The 21,110-nt window shown below is 37.4% G+C and overlaps 1 protein-coding gene across 1 annotated transcript; it reads right to left on the reverse strand.

Moving 5' to 3' along the window:
• Positions 1–304: 304 nt before the first annotated feature.
• Positions 305–19,757, reverse strand: LOC135708887 (uncharacterized). Its single transcript, XM_065231069.1, has 3 exons — positions 19,504–19,757; positions 10,787–10,940; positions 305–462 (listed from the first exon to the last, which is right to left on the reverse strand). Exons 1-3 carry the CDS (start codon positions 19,744–19,746, stop codon positions 362–364), a joined length of 498 nt encoding a protein of 165 aa, XP_065087141.1. The 5' UTR covers positions 19,747–19,757; the 3' UTR covers positions 305–361.
• Positions 19,758–21,110: the final 1,353 nt, after the last annotated feature.

A 21,110-nucleotide genomic window follows, 5' to 3' on the forward strand; every position in this document is an offset into this window, starting at 1 on the left:
ATCCATAGGCCAACACTAGAGCCATTTCCCCATACATACTTAATATTATTATAAATTAAGTCTTTACTTTGCAGCAACGTATCAATTTCGGAATCATTTAGCACTGTTCTCTCAGTATGTAGCTTATTGAATAACTTTCGGAGAAATAAGAACAAAAAAACAATTTCAGATCAGTTATTAATTTTTATTAAACTACAAGAAGTAAGTGTTACGCGCATATTAAAAATTTTCAAAACTTAACAAATATGAGTTATATGACGGACTTATAGTAAAATAAATAAAAAGTTAGTTTCTACCATTAATATGCTATTTCAAGGCACGGTAAAGCGATTAATTCCTTTGCTTTAATGTTTGTACTAGTTTATCGACGGTATGGTTGCTTGGAGTACTGTCCACGTTCGTTTTCGTTCTTCTGTACAACAAAAAAGCTGTATACAACTGCCCACATGTAAGTATAGATAACTGGAAAGAAAAAAATGCAATTAGTGTCAGTCAATTATGCATCTTAACGCTAAGCAATGGCTTAGCACAGGCTTAGCAACACAGGCTTAGTAAAAAAAAATGTATATTTATTACCCGTCTGTCAGGGATGACGCACATATTATGTCAAGCTCCAAGAAGGAAGGGTGGGGTGTAAGATTCATTGACAAGCAATGTACTTGGTACATGAAAAACGTCACGAAAGTGTGGAGGCGGTACATGTTTCCTCAACTTATCGGGACATAATTAATGCATGGCCCCTCACTATTTTTTCCCTGCAGTAAATAAAGCAATACATTCTTAATCGAAGCATCAAGTGCTATGAACAGTTTTTTCCACACGGTCCTTAATCCAACGGACGAGTAAAATATCACGGCCTATTTTACACACTCATTTGCTGCACCAATATTGATGATACACATAAGAAACTTCTAGCCTACACTCGAGGCTTCAAGTTTCAGAGCCTATCTTTGAAGACGACCATCAGTGCATAGAAAAAATAAATCATAGCACCATGAACATGAACAGAGTATGGTAGGATGGTGCAAAACGCACCGTTTAAGAAAAATCGTCAATTTCTGGCGTATGGAAGATAAAATCAAGAAGAAAGTAATCAGTCCGCATCGTGCTCTCTTCCCGTGCGGATCTATTTGCTTTTTGCTGAAGGAAGTGTTACTACTACCTAAAGCTACAACAAATTTAAACAGCACTTTTCAGTGCTCAACCTGTAAAAATTTTCTACCTTGTTCAACTCTTATTCCTCTTCGATCCTTGTTTGGACCCTACCCGAGGTAATCCTTCTTGGATATCGATTTGGAAAATTCCTCTTCGATCCTTCAGATTCTTATAGTAATCTGCTTGGAAGTCGATCTGGATAAAAATTTACTGCCGCCATGGCGCCTAAACGCAAAAGAAAGGGGCAAACTCTTGACCCCCCTTCTGATGAAATTAATTTGAGTAATCAATTTGATTTGCTCACGGATGATGAGAATGATCCATCATCCAAGAAAAATTCTAGTAAACTTTCCCGGCTTAATGCCAAAAAGGAAAAGATTCCCCCTATTGTGATAACCACTACCGATTTCCATGCTCTTCGCATGGAACTTTTGAATTTCGTGAAAGTTAAGTTTTCACTACAAATTGGACGTCGGGGTGAATGCCGTGTATTGGCTGAAACCTTGGACGGATTTAAATGTCTTCTCAAGTATCTTACTGAGAAGAAGCACAAATTTTTTACTTACGACACCAAAACTGAACGTGTGTTCAAGGTTGTCATGAAAGGACTGCCCAGTGGTGAATCCCTGGATCAGATCAAAGATGAACTGGCAAAATTACTTGGAGTTGTGCCACTCCAAGTAATCAAAATGAAAATGAAATCCCGTCCTGGCGATTCGCGCAACGGGATTTCTAATGATTTTTATTTAGCTCACTTCAAGTCTAGTGAACTAAACAACCTTAAGGCCTTAGAAAAAGCTAGCCTTATGCTCCATGTCCGAGTGAAGTGGGAACACTTCAGGAAGACTGGAGGAAATTTCCAAAACCTCACCCAGTGCCGTAAGTGCCAGGGATGGGGTCACGGAACTAAAAATTGCTACATGCCAGCTAAATGCATGAATTGTGGTGATTCCTCTCACGCAAAGGACGACTGTCCTGTGAAGGAAGATCCTAAGAAATTTAAATGTTCAAATTGTGGTGAAAACCACAAATCCAATTTTTGGGAATGTAAGACTCGCAAAGCGATCCTACAATCTCGTTCTAACCGCCAGGTAGGAAACGCTCCACGTTTCCGACCAGGTACAAATTCCTCTGCTGTTAACAACGGTCAGCGAGGAACAAATTCTACATTCGTACCCGTAGGTACAAATTTCACCTCTGCTTCAAATTTTTCATCTGTACCTACTCCCCTCGCTGCTAACAATGTTCAGCGAGTTAATGGAGCTACCTATGCTGCTATTGCAGCGGGTAGAAATCAAAATACTAACCAACGTTCTAACGGAAATTTTGACAATTTTGACTTAGAAAGCATTACTGCCCCCAAAATGGAATTTTTACAGAATTCATTAATTGACATGATTTCTGATATGCTTAAATCTAACTCCATGTTTGATGCTATTCAAACTGGAGTAAAATTTGCAAATAATATTGTCATGACTTTAAAATTCAGCAATGGATTTTAAAGCATTAAATATTGTAAATTGGAATGCTCGATCTCTTAAAGATAATGAAGACGAGCTTTTTAACTTTTTGAGAGTTCATAACGTGCATATTGCCGTTATAACTGAAACGTTCCTTAAACCTGCCCATAAGGTTAAGAAGGACGCAAATTACTTGATTTATAGAAATGATCGTCTTGATGGACCCTGTGGTGGCGTTGCCATCATTATTCATAGACGAATCAAACACAAAATACTTTCTTCATTTGAAACCAAAGTTTTTGAAACTTTGGGAGTTTCTGTTGAAACAAAATTTGGACAACTTACGTTTATAGCTGCCTATTTGCCATTCCAATGCGTAGGCCAGCAAAAGAATTTTCTCAAGTTTGACCTCCAGAAACTTACCCGTCATAGGTCTAAATTCTTCATTATTGGTGATTTTAATGCAAAACACCGCTCATGGAATAATGCTCAAAGCAATTCCAATGGTAATATTCTGTTTGATGATTGTTCTGCAGGTTATTACACTATTCAATATCCAAACAGCCCAACATGCTTTTCTTCTGCAAGAAATCCCTCCACTATTGATTTGGTCTTAACTGATTCATGTCAACTTTGTAGCCAATAGGTTACCCATGCTGACTTCGGTTCTGATCACCTTCCAGTAACTTTTGAATTATCCCAAGAAATAATTTGTAATCCCAACAGCTCTACTTTCAATTACCATAGAGCTGATTGGGAGCAGTATCGAACATTTATGGAATATAACTTCGATCCAAACATTCCTTTGCAAACCAAAGATGAAATTAATTATGCTCTTGAATCTCTGACTACTTCTATAGTTGAAGCAAGAGCTGCCTCAGTACCAAAATGCGAGGTTAAATTCGATTCAATTATAATAGACGATGATCTTCAGCTCTTGATCCGTCTTAAAAATGTCCGTAGGAGACAATATCAAAGAACACGCGATCCTGCCATGAAAGTTATCTGGCGGGATTTGCAAAAACAAATTAAAAAGCGATTCTCTGCCCTGAGGAACAAAACTTTTGAAATTAATATTTCTAAATTAGACCCGAGTTCCAAACCCTTTTGGAAACTCACAAAAATTTTGAAAAAACCTCAAAAGCCAATTCCAGCGCTTAAAGAAGGTGGTAAAATTTTGATCACAAATTTGGAAAAAGCTCAGAAACTTGCTAAGCAATTCGAGAGTTCCCATAATTTCAGTTTGGGTCTTACTAGTCCTATTGAGAATTAGGTTGCTCGGGATTTTCTGAATATTTTCTCTCGGGAAAATATTTTTGATGATTCCTGGGGGACTGATTTGGACGAAGTAAGGTCTATAACTAAAAATTTTCAAAATATGAAAGCTCCAGGTGATGATGGAATTTTCTATATCATCATCAAAAAACTCCCAGAGAGTACCTTGTCTTTCTTGGTAAAATTATTTAACAGATGTTTCCATTTGGCATACTTTCCTGATAAATGGAAAAATGCAAAAGTTGTTCCAATTTTGAAGCCGGATAAAAATCCAGCTGAAGCTTCTAGCTACCGTCCAATAAGTTTGCTTTCTTCAATAAGTAAACTTTTTGAAAAGATAATTTTAAATAGAACGATGCTTCACATCAATACGAACTCAATTTTTGCAGATGAGCAGTTTGGATTTCGCCATGGGCATTCAACTACTCATCAACTCTTGAGAGTTACCAATTTAATTCGTTCAAACAAATCGGAAGGCTACTCAACTGGAGTTGCTCTTCTAGACATAGAAAAGGCTTTCGACAGTGTTTGGCATGAAGGTTTGATTGCTAAATTGAAAAAGTTTAATTTTCCACTTTACATTATGAAATTAGTTCAAAATTATTTAACTGACAGAACTCTGCAGGTAAATTATCAAAATACCAAATCTAATCGACTACCTGTTAGAGCAGGAGTTCCTCAGGGTAGCATTCTTGGGCCTATATTGTATAACATTTTCACTTCGGACCTCCCTGATTTGCCTCAGGGTTGCCACAAATCTTTGTTCGCTGATGACACAGGCATTTCCGCTAAAGGAAGAAGTCTTCGTGTTATTTGCAGCAGACTTCAGAAAAGTTTAGATATTTTCTCTTCTTATTTACAAAAATGGAAGATTTCTCCAAACGCTTCCAAAACTCAACTTATAATATTTCCACATAAGCCCAGGGCTTCCTTTTTGAAACCTAGTAGTAGTCACATAGTCACTATGAACGGAGTTCCAATTTCCTGGTCAAACCAAGTGAAATATCTTGGATTAGTTCTTGACCAAAAATTTACTTTTAAAGATCACATTGAGGGCATTCAAGCCAAATGTAACAAATATATAAAATGTTTGTATCCTCTTATAAACAGGAAATCCAAACTTTGCCTGACGAATAAACTTCTAATATTTAAACAAGTTTTTAGACCGACCATGCTTTACGCTGTGCCAATATGGTCTAGTTGCTGCACTACCAGGAAAAAAGCACTTCAAAGGATTCAGAACAAAATTCTGAAAATGATTTTGAAGCTGCCTCCCTGGTACAGTACAACCGAAGTACATAGAATTTCGAATGTTGAGACTTTAGCACAAATGTCCAACAAAATAATTAATAATTTCAGGCAAAAATCGTTGCAATCCTCAATTGCAACGATTAATTCCCTTTATACTTAGATAAGATTTAGTTTTAGTTTTTAGTTTTAAGATATCAATTGTTATACTGACATGCAGGTTAAAAAACCTGTTTAAAATACTGAATTGCCAAGACATGAACAATGTAAAAACACTTAGATATATATCATAACAATTAAGGCTGGTACGTTACTGCAGTAACTGGAGCACCTAGGTTAAAATGAAATGTAATTTATTTTGAATTTGGAACAAATAAAGAGTTAAAAAAAAAAAAAAAGAAAAAAGAAGAAAGTAATGGTGTATGGTTCATTATCATTTTTTCTACGAAGATCGAGTGATTTAGAACTACAAAACCATGATATTCCATGATTTTCAAGGTATTTTATAAATTGGTTCCAAAATGATAGCGAGGCAAAACGCCTGATTCATGGTGCAATATGCACCACAACATTGGGACAAGACAATGGCCAAAAAAGCACCACAACATTGAGGTATTCCAAACGATTATTCCTTTATGTTACATCAGAAATAAGGTCTCAATAGAGTGATTAACTGTGATTCATAAAATAAAACATCTAAATAATATACGAAAAGTGAATTCGTTCAATTTTTTTGCGGTGTATGCTGTTTTTAAAGCTTAATTTACAGTCGATGATTTTAACAACTCTGTCATGTTTTGCACAAAATGCTATTTTTTAAAGGAATCAGTATTTTATGATCAATAATTATTTGTAAAACCTTCTGTTGAAAACAAACACAATCCGTTACCCTTAAAATGCATCTGAGGAAATGTTATCGCTGTTTTTCTATAAGTGGGAATTTTACCCCAGGGGTGCATTATGGACTATTCTCCCTTAAATAAGGAAACTGCTCATGTACGGACACGATGAAGCCAAGTAGAATAAACAATATGCTATGTCAACATAGCAACCGCAAATTAGTGGTCAGTACTCTAATGAAAGACCATAAACCGGAATGAAATTAATCGAGCACCTGTCGAGCAAATCAACTTGATTTTTTTGAAATTGTAGATTATTTAAAGGCAATACTGGTATGTTCAAAGGTTTGGTTATAAAATCATCAATGCTATAATTGTCCTGGAAGTTTTGTACACGTCTTTGACGGTAGAATTCTTGTTACATTCTTGAAACTTCTTCTCGAAGTTTTCACGGAAGTTCTTCCCAACATTCTAAGATGAACTGATTTTAAAAAACCATGCTGTCATGCTGATTAGACTGGCCCACAAAAATAAAAGTTCTAATTTTCCACGGGCCAACCCCTACATTTGTGCCATTAGGTAAGAAAACCACTCTCTGGATATTTCAGCTCATTCGGATGTAACACGAGCTGGCGCTTTTAGCTTGAATTTTGTATGGGGAATTTGGATAAAATACATGAAAAAATGCCCCTCCTACACTCAATCGACCATAAAAAAGTTCCCTTATGCTCGATTTGATTCAGATTTTCAAAACTTGTAGTTCAATTAATGAGTAACAACTTTGCTGAACATTGCATCATGAATCCAGTCAGTTTTATTTAGACATTCGCTTTTGAATGTGTATGAGCATTTTTTATATGAAAATGTCAACCAAGTCTCCTATATGAACTTTAAACTAAAATCGCCAGCTCGTGTAACGTCAAAAAGAGCTGAAACATTCAGAGAGTGGTTTCGCACCAAAAGACACGAACCTGGATGTTGGCCAGTGGAAAATATGAACTTTTGTTGCAATATACGAGCAGAATGCACATAATTAATATCTCCATAATACTAACTTGAATCGTGATGCTGTCTTGAGCAAAGTTGTTTCTTATAGTTTATTCTACGTGTGCTGAAATTCTGAGCTTAATCGAGTTTGCTGATCCAGTTCTATGCACGAAAGAGTGTAGGAATGTAATTTCTCCATACATTTCAACCAATATCCCCATATAAACTTTATATCAAAAGCGCCAGCTCGTGTTACATCCGAATGACCTATAATTTTCAGAGAGTGGTTTTTTCACCTAATGGCACAAATCTAGGGATTGGCCCGTTGAAAAAAATGATAATAAATTTCCCCCAAATAAATGTGGGCCAGTCTTATGATGATTTAAGCAAACAAATAGACTTATATACACCCTTCTAGATAAAGCTTCTTGAAAGGAAGTTTACCGCTCCGAAAAATATAATTACATTTTGATTTTTTTCTAAAAATATTAAAAAAGATATGAACACGTACTAAAACATCTTTTGTAAGTCATCATGAAATACCACAAAACATCGAGCTCTCGGTTTTGCTGAGAGTCCAAATTTTTTTATAATGAGATAGAAAAAATATTTTTACATGTGAATTTTCTCAAGAATCGGGAAATAAATCAAAAAAACACATTTTGCTCAGGGTTCAATTTTGTTGCATGATGAGATAGAAAAATATGTTGACATGTGTCAATTTTCTCAGGAAAATAGTTTTTTTTAATTTAAAAAATTAGGAATTTAAGAAAAATATAGTCACACTGAAACTAGAACTACGTTCATTTTTTTTAAACTATAGAAAAAAAACTTATAAAATATAAAATAATTAGTTTTCTTTTTCAATTTTTTAAATAAAATAAACAATTTTTTTAAAGTCATCATGGCACAAAGTTGGACTCAAAAAAAAACTGCAAAAATCAACCGTTCGGGTTAATTTAGAATTGAACTTTTTTTCATGATGAGGCAAAATAAATATTTTGCATTTAATTTTATTCGTGAATCTAAGGAAAAAATTATTTAGTTGAACTCTTTTCCGATATTTTTAGAAAAAATCAAAACATGCCAGGTGCGCTAAGCTTCCCCATAAGAAGATTCTTATAGAAGCTTATTTTGGAAGCATATTCCTCTGATTAAAAAAAGGTAGGACAGTACATTTGAGTAGCTAAGCAGTAAATGAGCCATTTTTAAAGGTTTGAGATCAAAATTAAAATAAATATGAAACATACATGCCTACTTTATGGATCATATCTACATATTTTAATGCATAAACGTGGTTTTCTATGGATCAATTTTGTTAGTTTAAGGTTCATTGTTCAACGTGTTATGGATCATTTACAATATGTTTACCCGAGTAGATGAAAATAGCAAACCAAGAACTAACCAATTGCAAATTTTACTATCATAGCTTATCTTGATATTATTATGTTATTTACCCATAACACATAATAACAATCTAATAACAAAATATGATATCACATCAAAATTTGTTATTTTCATGATATTAAAATTTTGAGTCATAAAACAGTCGAATAAAAACTCGACAACAATTTATGATATTGTATCATATTTTGCTATTGGCATCATATTAATATTCTTTTCCATTTTTAGACTCTACTTTCATTTCAATGTTTCAGACATTTTTATTTTATTTTATTTTAATGATAGGTGTTTATTTTTAGTTTGTACTTTGTATATGATCGACAGATTTTAAAGACTTACGTAATATAAATACCATAAATACTTGAAATGTGGACCCATAAATCAATCAATTTGTGTATGGATTTTACATTTAGAAATAAACTGCAATGATCGATCGTTCATTTTCATGCATATATTTATACATTGACGTATTGTGTCGTTGACTCGCATTACTTTAATAATATCTGTTAGTTCATATGAATAAATATTATGACATAACTTTTTGGAGTGCAGTTGTTGGCCAGCAATGTAAACAATATTATTAATAACACTTCAATATATTAACAACACTTCAAATCTGTTTTGTTCAGCCATTGTTCGTTTTTTTTTAGAAAGTTACGTTTCTATTTCATGTTGATTTTATCGTTATTATTATTACAAATAAAAAAAGCTTTGCCGAATTGTTATTATCAGTAAAACTGATTCTCGACTGAAAAAAATACTATTATTAAGCTCTCTAAGAAGAATAGCTAAAGCTGCTATTATTTTGTTATTCAATCCGAACAACTGAATTTATTCCTAATTAGTTCTTATTAGTTAATATTATTAATAATTATTAGTTAACATCAATTTCAAGATTAGTTCTTAATATCTTAATAATATCTAAATATGTTTTGGACTTTTTTGATTTTTTTGTTCTTAGTTTGATATTGCAATAACAAGATTTGCTATTATTTAGTTTTTCTCCCGAACGGTTTCCGTTATTATTTTTGATATTTTAACTCTTATTTCAATCAAACTAATAACAAATTGAGATGTTCTGATATTCTATTTTTGATAGCAAAACTTGCTATTGGTTTGCTATTCTCACCTACTCGGGTATGGGTAATTCGTACAATTTCAATGCTCATTCATTATCATTTCATCATTCATCATTTGATACACATTTATAAATCTGATGCTAAATTTTACACATTTTCCATAGATCATTCACACTTTTTTAGGGATTTTCACCTTGTTTTCATGGATCATCTGAATTATTTATTAGTTTGTATATGCTAAAGCATGTTTGCCATACACATCCAAAGCCAAATTCAAGGGATTTTTATGTCCAATTTTTTTCGGTTTTTTTTTATAAATAGACATTTTAGATGCAGTACTGAATATTAAACATGACTTCTTTCGTTTATTTTTATTATATTCACTTTAACACTCTTTGGTCCTATGAGTATTTAAACTTTACTTCAGGCTTTGTTTTACGTACATAGTTTCTGCTATAATTTTAAATTATGTGGCTGTGCTTATGATTCCGGGTTTGGTTATCTACTTGCTAATTGTTTCTACAATACAACAAATACATTGCCTATACATGATGATGTAGATTTCTAATCTATGCACGGCGAGGTATAGGAGAAAATGCTTCTGTTTTTGAAGAAATGTACTTTGAATTTAATTGTTGCAATGGGTGAACAAAGTCAAAATCTACCTATCGTAACCAATTTCAACGATTGATTTTAAGAATTACGAATATTTAATAAAGCGGAAATGGATGTAATGTCGGCCATTAAATTCCCCTAATTTGGACCCATTCATAAATTCAGCAATGGACTAAGTTTTCAATAGCGACCAAAAATATCCAAAAGTACCGTCCCAATGACGCGTTCATCTAGATAAAATAGATAAAAAGCACATTTTTTTTTGGGCGATGGGCTCAATCTTAGATCCACATAGGCCAACACTAGAGCCATTTCCCCTAAAACGTAAATTATTTTATTCACGCATAAAATCATCGAAAAAGTTAATAAACACGTTGTATGAGAAACAGAAGTCTTTCAATATTTTTCTACCAAAACCTTACCGGGTTGACAAGTTCTTTGGGCTTTAAAGTTTAGCTATAGACATCTATAAATGCACAAGTATTAGTGCAATCAACTATGCTTGGCTCCAAGTATGTAAGAACAATCACCTGTATACTACTTACTTTGAACTTTTTTGAGTAGAAAAAAAATTCACGGGCTTTGTAAACAGCTTTAGCAAAAATACCATGGCTTTGGAATCAATAGCAATCAAAGTATGATTTATGTCCAACCACAGCTATTGATCAATTGATAATCATGACATTGTTCAATTCATATTCATTATATTTATTGTCATACTTACCAACTGACAGCAAACCAATAACAATCCATAGAGTGCCTCCGAGCACGAACCCATCGATGAAATATACCACAGCAGTATATATCACGCTAATTAACAATCCGATTACCAACATAATTCCAAGTATCACCCATGGCATCATAAGGAAATGGTTTTTCTAAAAAAAAAGGTGTAGAATAAATTAAAATGAAATCAACGAAGGTCTACAGTCTACAGTAAAAATAAACCAAGAAACACTTGCAACATATTCCACCCAAATAAAAAGAACGACATTTCAAAGCATGACGCAGGAGCAGTTCAGTTGTTTATCTCAAAATGATTAGAATTTTTAAAGTCGCAAATAGCAGTTCAAACGATTATTTTTATATCAGATGGAGCAGCATCGCAATACAAAAACATTAAAAAAAATGTTAGCCTTTGTGGATTTAAAGATAACCATAATGTAGAAATTGAATGGCGGTTTTTTTTTGCAAGTTCACACGGCAAAGGTCCTTGTGATGCAATTGGAGGTACTCTTAATAGAAAAGCAATCCGAGCAAGTTTTGGCAAGGCTACACGAGCACCCTATAACGAACCCCAAACAACTGTTTGACTGGTCAAATAGCCGTAAATAGGATCTTCAAACAAAATGCCATTTCATTATGTTTCTACGGAAGAATACAAAAAGGCTGACAAGGATTTCGATCCAATTTTTAAGTAAGTGAAACCAATTCCAGGAACTCGAAAATATCACTGCAGTTTCAAACAACCAAATTGCCAAATATTCAATTAAATTACTATTTTACTAAAAAAATACAATGTCATAAACTTTAAAAATAACAAAAACTAAAAAAAATTATTTTTTAAGCAAGTTACCAGCCTAAACTCTTCACCAAATTGTATAACATTTCTTCAGTTTTCTTGATAAAAAAATATAAAGATGGGAGGGGGGTATTTTGAGATAATCAACATTTTACGGTTTTAATAATAATTTACTAATTTTTTTTATTTAAGTGTATTTTTTCCTCAAAGATAATTTAACTACCTACAACTTCTTTTCAGATATCATTTTGACCAAATCAATAGTATTCACGTTATGATTTTTTGAAAAACTATTATCATTTTTTTAATACACCCTTTTTAAAAGTTACTGTGTAGAAAAAAAAATCATATTTAATTGAAAAATGGCACCATTGAACCAATATTTCATTCAAATCGGAAGGGGTCGAGACAAATTTGACATATTTTTTAGCGTTTGGGTTGGAAATGCTCTATATAGTTTTGCTATGGAATGGCTGTTATACATACAAGTTACAGGCACAGACAAACAGACACAACTCATTGAGTATTTTTCAATATAAAACATCGTCGCTAAAACACTACTGCCATCTGTCGAGTATACTATGATGGACATAACAGATGGCTGTAGTGTTTAATCGTCAAACGCAAGCGAATTGACTATGTGCGCCACAGGTGGCGGTACTACTAACTAAAAAACATTTAAATTGACCGTTCAATGCGTGTTCGATGAAAAACTTGCAACAGTTATGTCTGTTTGCCTATGTTATAGGTTATAATTCCACACGGCAACATATTGAGCAATTCCACGCACACTAACGAATGATTTTATTTTTCGAAACTGAAAAATAAATAACAAATTTCGTTAAAACATTTAAAACCGTTAAAAATCTCGATAACAAAATAGTGCATTTTTATGTTTAATTTAAAGCACATCAAAAATGTAAACTTTTCTAAAATAGATACAATAAAAATTGACCAAAATTGAAGATCATCAACTTTTAGTAAATTGTTTTAACCTTTTCTCAACGGTATGATTTATTGAAATTAGGATGAAATACGCCATTTAGAAAAATTAGGCAAGAGTACAAATAACCGAATTCCAGCACAAACTTGGTTAATTGCCTCTAGCGAACAATAAAGCGAAGTTTCATGGAACTACTAAGTTTTTTTTTTTTTTTTTTTATAATCCATTTATTTGTCAAGGCTCAAATGCGTTAGCTTTGCGGAGCCGAATATTTTTACATAATTGTGTGTGAATATCATTTTCTTACAACTAATGTTAGTAGAACGGGGGCCGATTACTCGCGGTTTACTCGAGATTAGGGATTACATTTATTTATCTTTTGGAGGGAGGACAAGGGAAAGCATTTTGAACTAATTTAAAACTTAAACGTAAAGGATGACTAAAACACAAAACACTAAACACATAAATCAACAGCTTTAAGAAAGTCGTAAATAAGCTTCATAAAGTCGATATCACGGCAAGCCAAGACGTCTCTAATTGGCTTAAAGGGTTGTTTTCCTCGGACCCTAAGGGAATCACACAGAACGGATCTCGCCTCATGATGCAAGGAGCAGGACCAAACAACATGCTCGATGTCGTGATAACCGTTTCCACAGGTGCACAAGTTGCTGTCGGCAAGCGTAATACGGAAGAGGTGGGCGTTTAACGAACAGTGATTGGACATGAGCCTGGACATGACACGAATAAAATCACGACTCATATCCAACCCTTTGAACCAGGGTTTGATCGACACCTGTGGGACAATAGAATGTAGCCATCTTCCCAGATCACCATCATTCCACTTTTGTTGCCAGTTGGCGAGGACTTGCTGACGAGAAATCGTGAAAAATTCGTGGTAGGCGATTTGTCGCTCGTAAATATCGCCTTCCATAGCGCCCACCTTGGCCAGCGAGTCCGCTTTCTCATTGCCCGGGATAGAGCAATGAGAAGGGACCCATACCAAGGTGATGACATGTGAGCTGTTTGATAAAGCACTCAATGACGATCGTATTTCCTGGAGGAAATACGCCGAGTGCTTCATCGGCCTCATTGAACGCATAGCCTCCAGGGAGCTTAGGCTATCCGTAAAAATGAAATAATGGTCAGGTGGAAGTGAGGCAATACGCTCTAACGTGTACGATATAGCTGCTAGTTCAGCAACGTATACCGAACACGGCTTTTGAAGCTTGTATGAGGCGCTATGAAGATCGTGGAATACTCCAAAACCAGTGGACGCATTTATCACCGACCCATCTGTGAAAAATCTCTTCTCGGTGGGGACGTGGCGGTATTTGTTCGCAAAAATAGTTGGGACAATCAGGGCACGGTGAGGCTCTGGAATTCCTTGAATCTCCTGCCTCATTGTGAGATCGAATCTCACGGAAGAACCACTGAAATGATGGGAGACAGCGCGATTGGGGTTGAACGAGGAGGGGCCGATGTCCAGAGTCATGTACTCGTAGTACAAGCTCATGAATCGTGTTTGAGGATTCCGCTCTAGCAGCTTCTCAAAGTTTTCGATCACCAGCGGGTTCATGACTTCACAGCGGATGAGGAACCGGAACGATAAATCCGCAAAACGATTTGTTAAGGGGAGGACGCCCGCAAGAACTTCAAGACTCATGGTATGCGTCGATTGCATACAACCTAGCGCGATTCGAATGCAACGATATTGAATCCTTTGGAGCTTCAATATGTGCGTCCCCGCCGCCGATTGAAAGCAAAAGCTACCGTACTCCAAAATCGAGAGAATGGTGGTCTTGTAGAGTCTTATCAGATCTTCCGGATGGGCTCCCCATGAAGTGCCGGTAATGGAACGAAGGAAATTGATTCGCTGTTGGCATCTCTGCCTCAGATACGCTATGTGTTTTCCCCAAGTGCACTTGGAATCGAACCAGACACCTAAATACTTAAACGACATGCTGTGAGTGATTGTTCTACCCATAAGTTGAAGCTGAAACTGTGCTGGATAAAGCTTCCTAGAAAAAACAACCATCTCTGTTTTCTCCGGAGAGAATTCGATACCCAGATTCATTGCCCAAGTAGACAAATTATCCAAGGTATCTTGCAATGGTCCTTGCAGGTCCGGTGCTGTTGGTCCAACCATGGAAACCACGCCGTCATCTGCAAGCTGCCTTAGCGTGCAATTTTCGGCCAGACATTCATCAATGTCTTTGACATAGAAGTTGTACAGGAGGGGACTTAAACATGAGCCTTGTGGAAGACCCATGTAGCTGATTCGTGCAATTTCCGTGTTACCATGAGAGAAGCTCATTCGTTTCTCGGACAACAAATTAAACAGGAAATTGTTGATAATCGGAGAAAGCCCACTCGCATGGAGTTTGTCCGAAAGGATGTCGATGCAAACAGAATCAAACGCCCCTTTAATGTCCAAGAAAACTGAACCCATCTGCTGTTTTTCAGCATAGGCTAATTGGATTTCAGTTGAAAGCAACGCAATGCAGTCGTTCGTCCCTTTGCCCCTACGGAATCCAAATTGCGTATCTGAGAGTAAGCCATTCGCCTCGACCCACTTGTCCAGACGAAGAAGAATAATTTTTTCTAACAGCTTCCGAATACACGACAGCATCGCGATGGGACGGTACGAATTATGATCCGAAGCGGGTTTACCGGGCTTCTGGATGGCGATAACTCTCACTTGTCTCCAATCATCCGGAACAACGTTGAGCTCAAGGAATCGATTGAACAAGTTCAACAATCGCCTCTTTGTGACTTCTGGAAGGTTCTTGAGCAGGTTGAACTTGATTCGATCAATTCCCGGAGCTGAGTTATTGCATGAAAGAAGAGCAATTGAGAATTCTACCATCGAAAACGGGGAGTCCATGTCATCGTTTTCCAGCGGCGGATCGCGAGTGTTGCATCGGACCGGAACCGAATCGGGACAAACCTTACGCGCGAAGTCGAAAATCCACTTGTTAGAGTACTCCTTGCCCTCGTTGACCGACGATGCCGCGTTACGCATTCTCCTGCCGACATTCCAGAGCGTTTGCATGGAAGTCTCTCGCGATAGCCCTTCGACGAACCGACGCCAGTAACCGCGTTTTTTGGCCCTGACCAAGCTCTTAAACTTTTCCTCTAGCTCCGTATACCGCTCAAAGTATTCGCGGGAACCGTATTTACGAAACTGTTTAAACGCGGTAGACTTCTCTTTATTCACGTCGGTGCAGTCCTGGTCCCACCACACAGTGGGAGGACGTTTGCGAATGGTAGTGCCAGGAACAGGCTTCGTTTGTGCTTGAAGCGCGCAATCCACTATGAGCCGCGATAGGAAGGAGTACTCATCCAACGGAGAGAGAACGTCGACCGATTCTGAACCGTCACGGACCGCGTTCGCGTATTCTTCCCAATTGATGTTTCTCGTGAGATCGTACGCGATGTTGATTGGACACTGTGAAGATGAACCGTTGGAAATCGAAATTTTGATGGGCAAATGATCACTACCATAGGGGTCTTGGATTACCTCCCACATGCAATCCAATGATAGTGAGTTCGAACAGAGTGACAAGTCTAGTCTGCTCTCTCTTGCTGGAGGTTTGGCTATTCGAGTTACTTCACCGGTGTTTAGAATGGTCATATTGAAATCGTCGCATAGGTCATAGATGATGGTTGAGCGGTTGTCATCGTACAGCTCTCCCCAGCCTGTACCGTGGGAATTAAAATCCCCTAAGATCAACCGCGGCTCAGGTAGCACTGAGCAGATGTCAGATAGCCCTCGCCGAGAAACAGCCGTTCTCGGAGGGATGTATAACGAGGTAATACTGAAGGTTTTACCTCTAATATTCACCTGACATGCGACAATTTCAATACCTGACACTGGAGGAAGGTCGATTCTGTAGAATGAGTGTTGTTTGTTGACCCCTAGGAGCACCCCACCGTACGAATCTGCACGATCGAGACGGATAATGTTGTAGTCGTGAAGAGAAAGGTTAACATCTGGAGAGAGCCATGTTTCGCAGAGAGCAAACGCATCACAGTGTATGTTATGCAGTAAAAATTTGAATATGTCTAGTTTTGGTAAAATGCTTCTACAATTCCATTGAAGGAGAGATACCGTATCATTTTTTGGAAAATTATCCATCGAAGGATACGAATGAAGCAAGGAGGGGCCACTTGGAAGCAAATTGCTTCAGAAAAGGTTTCACGATTGGAAGCATCATGTTAATGATGCTCCGAAGAGGGTCAGTGATGTTGAACAGATCGAGAATGCTGTCCACAATTCCAGAAAGCGTGAACATGGCGTTCTGCTGTTCTGGTTGCAAAACTGGGACATCTGGGGTTTTAGATGTTCCCGGAAGCCCCGGAAATTCTTTGTCATAATCGACAGGCTTAAAACCCGGTGGATTGGGTTTCGGTTTATTTCCGTGACCTCTTGATTTATCCAAGTGGGCTTGGGAGTCAGTTTTTTTAGTTTTCTGCGAGTCATTCTTGGATCGCTTCCTTGAAGGACCTTTGAAAACAAAAGGACTTCCGTCATTGCCCTCTGAGTCAGTGTCGTCCTCGTCAACTGGGAGAAGACGGATTATTGTTTTCTTTTTCCGGAGTGATTTTGGGAGGAGGATTAAAAGTCTTCAAGATCTCCGCAAAGGAACGCTGAGAGCGCGCCTTCAGAGACCGTTCAAGTTTTTTTCCTTGCTGTTTATACTTCGGGCAATCTGCGAGAGGATGCGGAGGTGCCAAACAATAAACACATTTAGGAGGAGCACCACAAGCACCCTCCGCATGCTTCTCGCCGCACTGATCGCATCGTGGCTTGTTGCCGCAGAAGGCGGCGGTGTGGCCTAATTGTTTGCACTTGGTGCAGTTCATCACCCTTGGTATAAACAACCGCACAGGAAGTCGAACCCTCCCAATTCGGACGTAATCTGGCAGAGTCGATCCGGAGAAAGTCACTCGAAACGAGTCAGTCAGCGAATAGATTTTTTTTGTCCCGTCGAGGGATGCTGACTGCATTTGGGTGCAGTCAAGAATCTTGACTTCTGGAAGAACGGGGTTCTTGAAGACACCAACCCCCCTCTTCAAGAAGTCATCGCAGGTCAAACTCGCTTCGGTGACCACTCCTTCGATTTCCACGTCACGACTGGGAATGTAAACGCGGTACTCTAACGTAAAAAGCTCGCAGGCAACAATCTCATTCGCCTGCTTGCGGTTACCAACAGTGACGCGCAGTTTGTCTGGCCTCACCTTCAAAATGTCGGTCACTGACGAGAAACGTTTGAATAGATCTTTTTCGATCTGGTTAACGTTAAGCGGTTTTTGTTTGGGTCGGAAAAAAACAACCCATGGGCCTGTCGAGGCGTCTGGGTATGACTTATGGCGGGGGGCAGTTTTTGTTTTCTTGGCGGGGTTAGGCGGAGTAGGGGGAGACGGTTTTGGCGGTGTGGGGGGAGAGGGATTAGGTGGGGTAGGGGGAAACGGGTTTGGTGGTGCGGGGGGTGACGGTGCTGGTGGTGTTGGTGGCGATGGATTAGGCGGGGTAGGAGGAGATGGGGTAGGCGGTACGGGCTCCGGTGCTCGTTTTCGCCTGGGCCGCTTCGGGATGGTTCCGGTGTACTTCTTCACCGTGGCTGACGTTTCCACGTCGGACAGTTCGTCTTCAGTGGGAAGGGCAGGAAGGGTATTCCCCCCGCCATCACTATTACCATCCATTGCGGGGCAACTGCCACCGCAATAGATACAAAACAACTACACACAGGGAACACACAGGGACAAGAGAAAAAAGAAGAAGAAGAAGAAAATATTTGCGTGGGATGGGAGAAAGGGGAAACTAAAACAAAGGGGCAATAAATAAAACTTATTCGCTACTTAACTACACCGGCACAAAGCGTGTGTGTGGAAACGCTGTTATCACGTGGTGCGTTGGTGTTGGTCCACGCTGCTATCCGGTGGTGATGGTTGGTGTTGGTGGGTCAGCAAGCTGGTGATACGACACGCTTCACTATCACTTGCACACCCTCGCGACGGCGTGAAAAAATGATGGACTTGACGACGCCGTTAACTCCGGTGATGGATTACCGGGATGAATTAAAGCTGGATGGTAACTCCAAGGGGCTCGGCCGATGGAATTCCACTTCCTCTGTTGGACACTGGTCACTTGGGGCACCCAATGGGGGGTGAAAAAAACCGCTCGGGCGGAAAAAACACCGAAAAAAACTAGATGCCGCGCAACTGAAACCGGGACGTTGTTAACCGACTGAATGCTCAACTAGGAATGGACTACTACTAAGTTGTTTTTAATTAGTTGTATTGTTATATATCTAGTATTTTTTTGGAAAGCTCATGTATCCCAAAACTTAGACAGTAATGATTTTTTTGCCAGCCTCTTTTTTTTTAATCTTTTTATACGTTTGACATACATTTTGAAGATGATTGAGAGAGATTTGGACTCACGGTTAAGTGAAAGTATTGGAAGATGAAAGTTTGATGCACGGAGGGGCTGGCAAAATCGGGTCATTATGGTATTTCAGTATTTAGAATTTGAATAACTAGTTTATAACACGTTTGAAACTGGTTATCAATTAATTTATATGAGGAATCTAGAAGTTGTCATCAAGGATAAATAAACTGAATACAGCAAATTATATTTCAGTACCGTTCATTTAAATTCGCAAAACCGTTGATCATTCGTAGAATGAGTAAATTTCACTAATATTTGAGTGACATTTGCTCATATATGAGTCACATTTACTTTTATTTGAGAATAAATTTACTCATTCTATGAGTGGCCTACTTTTTTTCGGATTTTAGTGAACGGTACTCAAATATGAGTTGGATTCATTTGCTGTGCTATAAGCTATTTTCCAATAATTAATCAGCGGAAAGCAATATAAAAAAATAAAAGCATAGAATAAATAATTTTTTTGCGGCAAAATTTATTTAAAAAAAAATGATTATAAAAAAATATACACTTATCTCTTACCTTAAATACACCAAGGAGCATTAATAGAGAAATCAAAATAGTCATACAGAGATTCAGCACAAATATGATTTTCACTACATTCTGTGGCAGCCAATCCATGAGAATAGTTTTAAATTCAACTCTGGTGGTGAAAATTACGATTATGGAAATAATCGACAGAACAATTCCCATGACGCCAGATATAATAGAACCACTCCGCAGGGAGTAACAACGGCAGCATGACGTTACTAATGGTTCCGCCATCCTGCTAAGCGACTCTGAAAGTATAAAAACATGAATAGAGGGAGTTTTATGAGATATTTTGAAAAAAACAACATGTATTGGGGCATCTATTTAGGCTCTGAACCATTTGGTGGATTATTTTAACTATTGGTTAAAATTTGACAGATGGAAAGTTATCGATTAACCCTGCTATCCGAGCGTGGTTACTTCTGACAGAAAAGAAGTTAAATTTTGACAACCTTGGATAAGGTCTTCTCGAAAACCGGTCGATCGACAGTACAGGGATTTTCGAACATTGAGAATAATTTTCGCAATGTCACTTTTAAACATGAGTTAAATTTAACTCGGCAAATGGTTCACAGCCTTAGTATGTCACGCTAAAGTGAGGAAAAATTAACCCCTCCCTTTTTCGTTATAATCTCACGCATTGCTTACGTTGTTGCATTGCCCTCATCCATTCTTAAAGTCTACACACATTGCATTTGTAAGTGGTTCGTTGCGGCAAAATGACATTCAAATCTATTGTACAACTGTTAGATTTTCCGCAACGGATCACCAACGGATGCAATGTGCGTGGACCTTTAAGGGGAAGTTTACCGGCCCGAAAATAAAAAAATATTTTCGGTACGTTTTTATTTTTCTAAAAATATTAGGAAAAATTATCAAAAATCCAAGAAAATCAGTTTCTTCCTTAGATTTTTGTCAAAAAATACATGTAACAATATTTTTTCTATCTCATCATGAAAAAATTAGAGTTTTTTGCACGTGAATTTTCTTTGAAAAATTTGAAAATATTTGTTTTTTTAGATTTTTGATACCTTTTTTCAATATTTTTAGAAAAATCATAACGAATTTATTTTTTTGGAGCGGTGAACTTAATATGTGACATTCTTAATGGATGACCCCTTATTTGTGATTCGTAACTATGGAAGTAGGGTAGGTGAGCCAGTTTTGGCCCTAGCTCCAGCTTTTGGTCCACTTGAGAATAATAATAATAATAATAGGATAACATGAAAATATTGAGACCTGAGCGTCATCAGCGCAACATGTATTGAGTTAATAGCCAACGTTTCAGTTCACACTTTCTCAATTCAGTAGCCTTTAATTGACTTCCAAACAATTCTTCTCTAAATTTACCTATATGTGCCAAATATAAAATTATACGATTTTCCGCGGTGTCGGGTTCGGTACCGCTCAGTTTTTTTTGCAGGAATGATGTTGCTTTGGAATGTTTTTTTGTTGGAGTCGGTCGGAGTTTCGCCATCTGCTTCTTCAGGTCGATGACAAATTAGGTGTATGCGGTTTGCTTGAGGTTTCTCTAATCTAATCTAATCTAATCTAATCTCACACTAACGCAGCCAATACTTTGAAAGCATCCTGGAAAA

Source organism: Ochlerotatus camptorhynchus, unplaced genomic scaffold, assembly GCF_037179485.1.
Source record: "Ochlerotatus camptorhynchus isolate MF236.1 unplaced genomic scaffold, CSIRO-AGI_Acam_v1.1 ptg000339l, whole genome shotgun sequence".
In the NCBI taxonomy this organism is placed as follows: Eukaryota; Metazoa; Arthropoda; class Insecta; order Diptera; family Culicidae; genus Ochlerotatus; species Ochlerotatus camptorhynchus.